General features: G+C 38.2%; 1 protein-coding gene across 4 annotated transcripts in view; it reads right to left on the reverse strand.

The window, feature by feature from the left end:
• LOC117306863 (sarcolemmal membrane-associated protein-like) overlaps positions 1-12,348 on the reverse strand; it is a 57,241-nt gene that overhangs the window by 25,381 nt on the left and 19,512 nt on the right. For all 4 annotated transcript variants that reach the window (XM_033791421.1, XM_033791420.1, XM_033791419.1 and 1 more), the window contains exons 5-8: positions 11,207-11,300; positions 4,395-4,562; positions 3,741-3,881; positions 2,751-2,915 (exon numbers count right to left, since the gene is read on the reverse strand). In XM_033791421.1, coding sequence (XP_033647312.1) covers positions 2,751-2,915; positions 3,741-3,881; positions 4,395-4,562; positions 11,207-11,300 — 568 coding nt within the window. The remainder of the gene's footprint in view (positions 1-2,750; positions 2,916-3,740; positions 3,882-4,394; positions 4,563-11,206; positions 11,301-12,348) is intronic.

Here is a 12,348-nt window from a genome sequence, read left to right on the forward strand (position 1 = left end):
GGCAGGTGTGTATCTGATCCCATAAATATGAGTAGATTGGCAGGTGTGTATCTGATCCCATAAATATGAGTAGATTGGCAGGTGTGTATCTGATCCCATAAATATGAGTAGATTGGCAGGTGTGTATCTGATCCCATAAATATGAGTAGATTGGCAGGTGTGTATCTGATCCCATAAATATGAGTAGATTGGCAGGTGTGTATCTGATCCCATAAATATGAGTAGATTGGCAGGTGTGTATCTGATCCCATAAATATGAGTAGATTGGCAGGTGTGTATCTGATCCCATAAATATGAGTAGATTGGCAGGTGTGTATCTGATCCCATAAATATGAGTAGATTGGCAGGTGTGTATCTGATCCCATAAATATGAGTAGATTGGCAGGTGTGTATCTGATCCCATAAATATGAGTAGATTGGCAGGTGTGTATCTGATCCCATAAATATGAGTAGATTGGCAGGTGTGTATCTGATCCCATAAATATGAGTAGATTGGCAGGTGTGTATCTGATCCCATAAATATGAGTAGATTGGCAGGTGTGTATCTGATCCCATAAATATGAGTAGATTGGCAGGTGTGTATCTGATCCCATAAATATGAGTAGATTGGCAGGTGTGTATCTGATCCCATAAATATGAGTAGATTGGCAGGTGTGTATCTGATCCCATAAATATGAGTAGATTGGCAGGTGTGTATCTGATCCCATAAATATGAGTAGATTGGCAGGTGTGTATCTGATCCCATAAATATGAGTAGATTGGCAGGTGTGTATCTGATCCCATAAATATGAGTAGATTGGCAGGTGTGTATCTGATCCCATAAATATGAGTAGATTGGCAGGTGTGTATCTGATCCCATAAATATGAGTAGATTGGCAGGTGTGTATCTGATCCCATAAATATGAGTAGATTGGCAGGTGTGTATCTGATCCCATAAATATGAGTAGATTGGCAGGTGTGTATCTGATCCCATAAATATGAGTAGATTGGCAGGTGTGTATCTGATCCCATAATATGAGTAGATTGGCAGGTGTGTATCTGATCCCATAAATATGAGTAGATTGGCAGGTGTGTATCTGATCCCATAAATATGAGTAGATTGGCAGGTGTGTATCTGATCCCATAAATATGAGTAGATTGGCAGGTGTGTATCTGATCCCATAAATATGAGTAGATTGGCAGGTGTGTATCTGATCCCATAAATATGAGTAGATTGGCAGGTGTGTATCTGATCCCATAAATATGAGTAGATTGGCAGGTGTGTATCTGATCCCATAAATATGAGTAGATTGGCAGGTGTGTATCTGATCCCATAAATATGAGTAGATTGGCAGGTGTGTATCTGATCCCATAAATATGAGTAGATTGGCAGGTGTGTATCTGATCCCATAAATATGAGTAGATTGGCAGGTGTGTATCTGATCCCATAAATATGAGTAGATTGGCAGGTGTGTATCTGATCCCATAAATATGAGTAGATTGGCAGGTGTGTATCTGATCCCATAAATATGAGTAGATTGGCAGGTGTGTATCTGATCCCATAAATATGAGTAGATTGGCAGGTGTGTATCTGATCCCATAAATATGAGTAGATTGGCAGGTGTGTATCTGATCCCATAAATATGAGTAGATTGGCAGGTGTGTATCTGATCCCATAAATATGAGTAGATTGGCAGGTGTGTATCTGATCCCATAAATATGAGTAGATTGGCAGGTGTGTATCTGATCCCATAAATATGAGTAGATTGGCAGGTGTGTATCTGATCCCATAAATATGAGTAGATTGGCAGGTGTGTATCTGATCCCATAAATATGAGTAGATTGGCAGGTGTGTATCTGATCCCATAAATATGAGTAGATTGGCAGGTGTGTATCTGATCCCATAAATATGAGTAGATTGGCAGGTGTGTATCTGATCCCATAAATATGAGTAGATTGGCAGGTGTGTATCTGATCCCATAAATATGAGTAGATTGGCAGGTGTGTATCTGATCCCATAAATATGAGTAGATTGGCAGGTGTGTATCTGATCCCATAAATATGAGTAGATTGGCAGGTGTGTATCTGATCCCATAAATATGAGTAGATTGGCAGGTGTGTATCTGATCCCATAAAGTTCAAGCATTGAATTATCAAGGTTTCCTGAATGGTCAGAGATTAAGCAAACTGTCGGAAGTGTTGGATCTTGATTTTGTAATAATGTCTTAATCACACAGGAGAGGCTCTGTGCAAAAACGCTGTATTTTTGCCTCAGGTTCAGAAAAGAGAGTTAATGTCTGTCAAAACTCCTGAAAATTGATTGCGGCCCTAGGTTCCCCCTTAATACAGATTTCCCAAAGATAGTCTTAACTTAGGACAAGTCCTAGGGCTTATTACAAACTTATGGCTAGTCCTAAGTTAGCGCGAGTAACTCATAAACTACAGATAAGACTATTCTTAACTCTTTGTGAAATCCACCCCTGGTACCTCCCAAATGTTTACAGGTTTACAGACACAATGTGGACAATTTATCTGGACATATTATATATACACTAATAATAATAGTAACAAGCTCTTTCATGTATATACATGTAGCACATTTCACAACAACCATTTCGATGCGCTTTACATTAGTGCCCTAGTCATTGTGCCAACAACATTCCGTCAAGCTTTCTCAGCTCCCTGGGGAGTATACAACCTGGGCAACCGTAGCGCTCCAAAGGCTTTTTCATACACAATTTCAACCTCTACCCCTCACTAAATGAACTAACCTCATCTGCGTGCAGTTTCTCTGCCTCAACAAGTTTCTCTGCCACCTCCTTGAGCTCAGCCACCACCTCTGAATGTTTGGTTATCAATGTCTGCTGCTCCTCCTGAAGACGTTCTACTTCCTCCTTAGAGTGCGCACACTCATCCTCGGAGTTGCTCAGCATCCTCTGTAAAAAAAAAATAAGATGGGAAGTGTTTAAAGACACTGTACACCATTGGCAGTTACTAAAAATAGTTGTTAGCATAAAAACTTACTTGGTAATGAGCAACGGAGAGCTGTTGATAGTATAAAATATTGTGAGAAATGGCTCCCTCTGAAGGACAGGGAAAAGGAGAACAGGCAGACAAAGACGGAGATGGAGGGGTGGCATAAGATATAACAGTATGGACACAACAGCAAGGAATAGAAAAGAATGGCAAGAATGGGAATTTCTGGCAGGTGAGATACCACACTGTCATATGGGAAACTTAATCAAGAGTTTTAAAAGTAACGGCTGAACAAGTTTTGAGATGTGTCCATTTCTGTAGAAAATATAACAATGAAAAAAAAAGTAGTGCAATCTTGGTGCATAGATGATATATTATAGATTTTGTCCTTACAACTGCGTTCAAATTATGCCTTCTGGAAGTCTAGGCTCTGTGACTCTTTTGTAAACATGTGATGTCACAAGTGACACGGTCCGTAGTATGGTGAACACTTTTTACATACAAGCGACACGACAACGTGTCAGGCTGGGATGCAAACATCTACTCCATTTTTATAATCTCGTATTGTATATTTGCTGGTTTTTGATGTTTGAATGTTTTTTTATATTGTTAACCTAAACACAATTCAGCCTTTTGGCTGCTACATTTGATTTTTAATAAACCAATAATAATTTTAAAAAACTGCCATTCTGCAAATGAATTTACTTCACCAGAGGGCAGTAGACCTCTCTGCCAATGTGCTGCAGTTTCTGGAATAAGTAAACTATTTAGTGTGAAACCCTCACCTCCATGTCGGAGAGTTTGCGACACGCTTCTAACTTCTCTTCTAGCGCTGTCTTGAGAGACTCTTTGGCAGTAGACTCATAGTTATGTTTATCTTCCTGTAAAGCTACCAGCTCCTTACGTATACTCTCCTCAGAGTTGGCCTGTAGAAGAAATAAAATCAGTGTTCAAATTCAGTTCAGTTTATTTCTACTCAATCAGTTTGCTTTCACAATAATACACATCAGATACCTTGTAAACCATTACATGGTGCTAAGGATTAGGTCTTATATCTCAAACTTCGTCCTACTCCTTGCAGTAATAATACCTGGCGCTTTGTATCCTTAGGCAAAAGGGCGTTATAAATACAGTTATTATTATTATTATTACTTTATACAACGTAATGATTAAAAGGTGGGAGTCTCCTAACATGCCTAAGCAAGCTTGTTTTGTGGAGACCCCTGACATTTATGTTACTGGGTTAAGGAAGTATTGAGTAACAAACCTACATGAATCATGTAACAAATGACGACAACCCGATCCTTTCCCTGCCCATATAAAAGAAGCCTGTTCAAATGACTTATTTTTGCATCAATTTCCTTTGGGGGGGGGGAGGGAGAATCATTGGCTGATTTGAGACAGGGAGGGGGGCAAACCATGGGAAGTGAACTGGTCACCTTTGAATACGCTCTAAGTTGACTCTCAAGGACCTCTAATCTTGAGAGGAGTCTGTCTTCATCGATGAGTGCCTGCCAGCTGTTCTCAGATGCTTCTTGGGTTGATGTGAGGAGACGCTGTAAGCCGGCAAGCTTCTGCTCCAGCATCTGCTCTCTGTGTAATGCCTCCTACACGGAGAAAAAAAAGAGAGGAGATATTCAAGACAAAGTGTTTTAAACAATAGGCCGTGTAAAAAAAGAAACATGTTTAGCATCCGGGTTTCTAAAAAAAAAATGAAGGAGGGGCTTTTTATTTTTATTTTTTTCAAGATGGCTACCATTCTTTTTAAAATTTCAAAAATCCATTGTTTTTTCTACTGTTCAAACTCACAATCAAAAGATGAAACATGCTGGACAAGACATTGAACAAAACAAAGCATACTTTAAAAAAAATGAAGGAAGAGGACCCTTTTTTTTTTTAACGACTGCCCGACACATTTTTTAAGTAAAGTGTTTTCTTGATGAGACCATTAAAATGTATCCCTTTTTTCCATTTACAAAAAAAAAATCATTAAAACAAAATATACATATATATAAAAAGAAGGCAGCCTCTTAATAAGGAAGTGGGCGGGAGGCTAAACATGTTTCTCTTTTTACTTGGCCTGAGGGTCTTTTACACTGGACCCAATTTCATATGAGCTGCTAAAAAAAAAGTAGCTGAGCACAGCAAAATTGTGCTTATCAGAATAAGTTTTTCTGGCCAATTTACCTGGGCCCAATTTCATAAAGCTATAATAATTCAAACAGAAAATTATGCGTTAAGCAAAGAAATGACCGGGGTATCAGTCACAGCAATGGTAACAGTTTGGTGTTCTAGCCGGTAACATATTTTTTGACTAAGCAACGGTTTGTTGTGCTTAGCAACCTTTTGTGCTTCAAGGCCCATGTCACATGTCCAATTTTAAGTGGTATCATGCTTATTTTGATTTAAGCAATATTATTTGCTTAAGCAGCTCTATGAAATTGGGCACATGACATTAAAAAGTGACCATAGTATCTGTCAATGTGTATTATCAAGCTAATAGTTCATTCATTCTAAACTTCATTCTATGGCAATGTTTATAATAACACTCTGTCAAGAAAGCTGCTGATGCTAGAGAGAAATACACATAGCTACACTGAACCTTATTTGGTCAAAAGGGGAAGTATTCCTGCTCTGTTTTTCTGCCTTAACATGAAGTCATAACACATGGTTTGAAATGAATCACTGGTCACTTTTCACGGAAGCCATGTCCTCTGTTGCCCTGGTCTTGGCCTCGGTGCCCTTTTAAAACTATCCCATAGCCTGATGTGTAAATATCTTACTCTCTACACAAAGTTTTTTCAATTAACATTGTCCAGCCATACATACTTGAGTTTATATGTACAGTATGAGCTACTTAAAACACAGCTTGCTTAGCTCTCAACCTTATATTTCAGAGACCTTTCCCAGCCACGAGGGATATTTGAAGAAAATTATGTCTAGTCAAGTAGTTATGTTAGCTGGCATTTGAGAGTTCATCCTAACGGAGGATAAGACCTATGCAAGGAGAAGGAGATCATCGAGGAGACGGACAGGATGGGAAGAGGGATCCACAGCTGCTTAAACACTTACCCTACAACTAGAACACTACAATCATATTAACACACTGTTGGAAATGGGCTCTTGGGGGTTGACTTGTGCGCAGGGATCTGTTGCATGCTGTGGGGGATTATGTGCTTTGCCCACACCAGGACGTGAGGCTAATTGTAGCATTTTGTAACAAGTCATTTTGCTCATGATGATATTGAATCGATTTCCACACACACACACACTGGAGAAAATCAAACGGGCACCATTGCAAGTGGCACTTAGCCTGGCTCTCCTGGGCCAGGGGAAAAGAGTGTCAGTCAATGCCAATAGCATGCAGAACGTGACACTACAATGAGCTGTGCTTAAACACTGTTAAAGCATGAATCCATCCTCCTGTATGGATCGTCCCATTTTGGTTAAGTGTTTTTAACACACAAGACAAGAATAATGCAAGTATACATGTACTGTCATACTAGACAAAAGTAATGCAAACACATGTACTGCTCAATAAGGTTGGCGCAATCAGGGAGATTTTGCACAACAATCAGGGTGATATTTAGAACTACATTAAACATAAAAGGGGGAAATGGAAAGATTTAATTTCCGGAAAATTTCTGCAGAATCAGGGAGGGCTGGCAGCTCTGACAGACACATGTATCCAATTTTCAGCTTACTTCAAATTGTAATAGTAACCTAGTTCTTATATTTGGTTTGCGGTAACACCATGTGTGTATCTACTTGCCAGGTAGAGTTGTTCTTCGAGAACTGTCTTGCTTAATTCTACTACCGCGGAGTAGATTGTTCGGGTGTTCGGAGACTTCTCAGTTCTGAAAAGAACTGTCCTGCTTATTAACTATTACCTAGACAGATGGTATAGAAATAGGCTGGGACTACTACTTTAGCTTATAGGATCGTAATTAACTGTACTACCGCGGAGTCAGTTCTTGGGTTTGGTCACAACGTTTTGACTAGCTTGCTCTAGTCATCGTCAGGAGACCTAGTTCTTATAGCGCACACATCCTATAGTAGCTAGAGCGAGGCACTTTATAGCATTATTATCCCAGTTCATTGGCATATTAGACCATTCCTCTCAACTCTATGGGGAGCATACAACACCAAGCTTCCTGATTTAGCGTTAAGAGGTTAATCCAAGACAATACTGTCTCAACAGCCTCAGGTTCCAATTAAAACACTTGGATTAAGAGAATCAATTATGGTTAAAGGCAGTGGACACTATTGGTAATTGTCAAAGACTAGCCTTCACAGTTGGTGTATTTCAACATATACATAAACCTGTGAAAATTTTAGCTCAATCGGTCATCGAAGTTGCGAGATAATAATGAAAGAAAAAATAACCCTTGTCACACAAAGTTGTGTGCGTTTAGATGGTTGATTTCGAGACCTCAAGTTCTAAATCTGAGGTCTCGATATCAAATTTGTGGAAAATTACTTCTTTCTCAAAAACTACGTCACTTCAGAGGGAGCCGTTTCTCACAATGTTTTATACCATCAACCTCTCCCCATTACTCGTAACCAAGAAAGGTTTTATGCCAATAATTATTTTGAGTTATTACCAGTAGTGTCCACTGCCTTTAAGTGCCTTGCTGAAGGACAGAACTGGCATGACCAAGAATTGAACACACACTTCAATTATTCAGCCATCAGAACTGGAGTCCAATGGCTACGACAAGCCACTAAACTGTACACAAAATATTTAGAACTAAAATAACTAATTTTGTTTATCCCTTTATCTATTGAAACTCAAAGCACTTCTCATTATTTACAAATGTACTTCCAGACAAGTTTTAAAGGTTTTAAATTACATGGGACCCATTTATGTAACACCTTGTAAGGGTTTACTTCTTCTTCTTGTGTTTGATCTCTTGACCAAAGTGAACATTGAATTTAATTAAATTGGTATTTTAGTGACTTCAAGCCCCATGGTGTCCTAGCTGAGGTCCAAAGGTTAAAAAGGTGCTTAAAAGAACATCTCCTTAAAGCCAGTGGACACTATTGGTAATTGTCAAAGACCAGTCTTCTCACTTGCTGTATCTCAACATATGCATAAAATAACAAACCTATGCAAATTTGAGCTTGATTGGTCGTCGGAGTTGCGAGATAACTATGAAAGGAAAAAACACCCTTGTCACACGAAGTTGTGTGCTTTCAGATGCTTGATTACGAGACCTCAAATTCTAAACTTTTGAGACATCAAAATCTAATTATGAGGTCACAAAATCAAATTCGCGGAAAATTATTTCCTTCTCGAAAACTACTCCACTTCAGAGGGAGCCGTTTCTCACAATGTTTTACACCATCAACCTCTCCCCATTACTTGTTACCGTGTAAGGTTTTATGCTTATAATTATTTTGAGTAATTACCAATAGTGTCCACTGCCTTTAAAATAATGTCATGTTGTCAGTGCTCTAACTTAGTGGGGGCGGTAATGAACAGTTATTTGCCCACAAATCGTATTGTTTAAAGAAACATCCCAGATTCCCACTGCATATTATGAGCGTTCTCTGAATTCTGAAGGAAACAAAATATGTCCAGAGATGTCTTGGTTGGGATGCAAGACCATGACCTTCCTGCATGATAAGGCAGATGTCTAAACCACTAGACATCAGAACTTGCCCATTCTACTGAAGTTCAGTCAGTTTGGTGCGCCCTTCAATAGAAATCACACAGCACTCAACTATATACTCAGTAACACCTTCCTTCTTGTATGGTAAATACATATAATCACTCTTGTGCCTAATGCCTAGACTTGTGGACAAGTTGTTAAATATCTGTTGCAGTGATAGCGTTCCGAGTCTCTCTGCAATTTCCTGTGACACTGGCGGTATTCTCCTGAGACTGCTGCCCTAAGTATTTGAACGCGGAGACCTGAATTATTGCAGCATCACAACAGCTCGACTATCACCATGACAGACCATTAACGACTTGTCCACAAGTCTATTACTTGTCCACAAGTCTATATTAAGCCAAGTTTTGGAAAGGGCATTCCAAGCAACTTTGATGTCATTAATGCACAGTGAAGGATTTAGCCCCACTGATCCGTTGCACTTCTTGGGAAGTGTGTTTTGTGAATCTCAACTTCCTTTTGCATTCAATGACATTAACATTGGGTATAAATCAGAAATGTGATAAGAAACCATGGTCTAGAAAACTGTCACGCCAGCTTAGAGACACTAAATTACTGACAGTCTATTTTTGGCCCAAGAATTATTACTTAGAAAGTGCATTTTTTCAACTTAATGCCTCAAATAATGACGATGTGAATAGAACGTGTTAAAGGGAAGGTACTCGTTGGTAATTACTCAAAACAAAAATTAACTTAAAAACTGACTTGGTAACGAGAGTTGGAGAGCTATTAATAGTATAAAACATTGTGAGAAACGGCTCCCTCTGAAATAGCATAGATTTTGAGAAAGAGGTAATTTCTCACTAAAATAATAAAAGACTTCTAGCCGGAAGTCTTTTATTCCTATCTGAAAGCTCACAAATTCATCAAACATGGGTGTTTTTTCTTTCATCATTTTCTCGCAAGTTCGATGACCAATTGAGCTCAAACGTTCACATGCTTGTTATTTATGCTTATGTTGAGATACACTAAGTGAGAAGACTGGTCTTCGACAATTACCAATAGTGTCCAGTGTCTTTAAGTGCTACAAGGAAGGATACAAGACAATGAGGATCATTATAAATCTGTTGAATTCTGGGTTTGTTCAGGGCTACCTCCATGTTCAGGGCAAAACTTGGCCTACAGTGTGGGTTATACCGTTTGTAATTACTCCAAAAACTACAATAAACACTTACTTGAAGAAAAACAAACTGGACAGCTGTTAGTTTTATCAAAATAGAAACGACCCATTTGAAGGAATGCAGCTTCAGAGAAAGAGGTCACTTTCCCAAAAAAATTTACTCTGAGAAAGGCACACTTTCTATGCAATAAGGGCCGTGGTTTTTTTCCTTCATTATTTTCTTGCATCTTCAATGACGAAATGAACAAAACTTTTCACATGTTTAATATTTTATGAATATACACCCGTATGTTAGGATACACCAAGTGAGGATACTTTTTAATTTTTGTTTTTAAAGAACTGCTTTACTTGTCGCTTTAATTGGAATGTCAATAAATCACGGCTCCTTTTGCTACATGTGCTCGTGAAGATCCATGTGCACAGTACAAAGGGATGTGTAAGATTTGACAGCTCAATAAACCAAACTGGTTGACAGCTGTCAAGTTGTGACACAGTTAATTAAAACTGCTGATTGTTACGGTTCATGGCCATGTGTTTACATGGTACATCCAATTAATGATTATTAATACTTCCTTCTACATGTTCATGAGACATTCCAATACATGAGGGTCATCCATCATTCACATTAAAGGTAATGTTCAAACATAGAGCTACTTGTACAGTGTCATCATTACATGACCAATCGTTAAAGGCAGTGGACAACATAATTATTAGCATAAAACCTTACTTGGTAACGAGTAATGGGGAGCTTTTGATAGTATGAAACATTGTGAGAAACGGCTCCCTCTGACGTAACGCAGTTTTCGAGAAAGAAGTATTGATTTGATTTCGGGACCTCTGATTTAGAATTTGAGGTCACGAAATCAAGCATCTGAAAGCACACAACTTCGTGTGACCAGGGTGTTTTTTCTTTCATTATTATCTCGCAACTTCGACGACCGATTAAGCTCAAATTTTCACAGGTTGGTTATTTTATGCATATGTTGAGATACACCAAGTGAGAAGACTGTTCTTTGACAATAACCAGTAGTGCCTAGTGTCTTAGAAACCGTGCAATCACATCCTTAGACTAGAGGCTGTACCAGCCGGAACCGACTTGTACCAAAATGCCCATAGCGGCCACGAACAGCTTCCATTTAACCAAAAAGTTCAGTTGAAAGGTCACATTCTAAATTTACATTTTCTGATGTGTCCCATGTTAACATAGTACTATTTTTCTTTAAAAATACCCAAATTCTGTTTTATAATTTCTTTTTTTAAAACAACACTTGAGCAGAACAGGTACATATTTTTTAATTAAGCACAACCAAATATGCTTACTGAAATGGTTACCAGACACAAAATCCATATCACATGCACCATGTGACTGGTACCCTGCTTAATTATGCTTAACAGAAAATTGTTAAGCAATGTTTTCTGCTTATCAGATATATGAGTTATTAAATTGCGATCTTACCTTGAGATAATGTGATAACTGGTAGAGGTCCTGAGAGGGTACATTGTTACTGGTTGGACTGGTGGCATTGTAGGTCAATGATGGGGCAGGGGTGCTGCACAGAAATGGAAAATAGAATAAATAATGTCAAACTTAGGATTCTACAACAACATCATCTATTAGGCTGTGTCACATGAGGCAATTTACAGGCATCTATAATAATAATAATATCAAAGTCTTATATAGCGCACATACATGTACGTACCAAACAAGGTACTCAAGGCACTGAGTATTACAAAATTTCAGAAAGACAGGTTATTGCAGTGATGAAGCCAAATCAAATTTCAAATTTCTTAACTGAATTTGATATTTTGTTATATTTTTTTTTCAAAGCAGTTTGCCCAATCTGGCATAAATAAACAAATAATTCAGATTATACCATGTTTAGTTAGCAATTGATGACAATGATATCATATAAGTTTATGGCGAAGAAAATATACAACTTTAAAAAACATTTTGGGGCTGAAATAAAAGGTCATCAGAACAAACTGCAATGTGACGAATAGCCTTTGCCACTGGTGCCCTGAAAAGCTTTGCCGGACTTAAACATTTATTGAGAAGCAATACTTCATGGTTTTCATATCAGTTTTCATATCATATAGTTCTCTTTGTATTGCCAATCAAGGAAATAGTGAAACCCTCTACATCCACTTATTCAAAAAATTATTTAACTTTTAAGACTCCTCTGTGACTTTTAATTTTCACCATTTGTGAAGATTTCACATGTACTATATATGTAGATTTGAACTTCAAAAACAAAAATATTATTAACTACATTTTCCTCCCAATGCACAGAGTAAACTATCAGTAAATGTATCTGTTTACCCAAAAAAAGGAAGGGGCGTACAAGAAAAAAACCCTGTATTTCCTGAATTCCAGTTGAGCTTGGTGTTCCTTCTCAGTCACCAAAGGAAATGCAAACTGTGTGAACATGATCACTGTGTGGAACATTGTACCGGCTGCTAGCCAAGAAAATCTTTATGATACACTAACCAAGCGGCACATTTCCCTGTTGTCAAATCATTTGAGGGTCTTCAGAACTGTGTCATATTTTGATCAATTTGAACAGTGACAAAATTCCGAGTGTAAACTACATTGGAATT

Source organism: Asterias rubens, chromosome 2 (assembly GCF_902459465.1).
Source record: "Asterias rubens chromosome 2, eAstRub1.3, whole genome shotgun sequence".
NCBI classification, from domain to species: Eukaryota; Metazoa; Echinodermata; class Asteroidea; order Forcipulatida; family Asteriidae; genus Asterias; species Asterias rubens.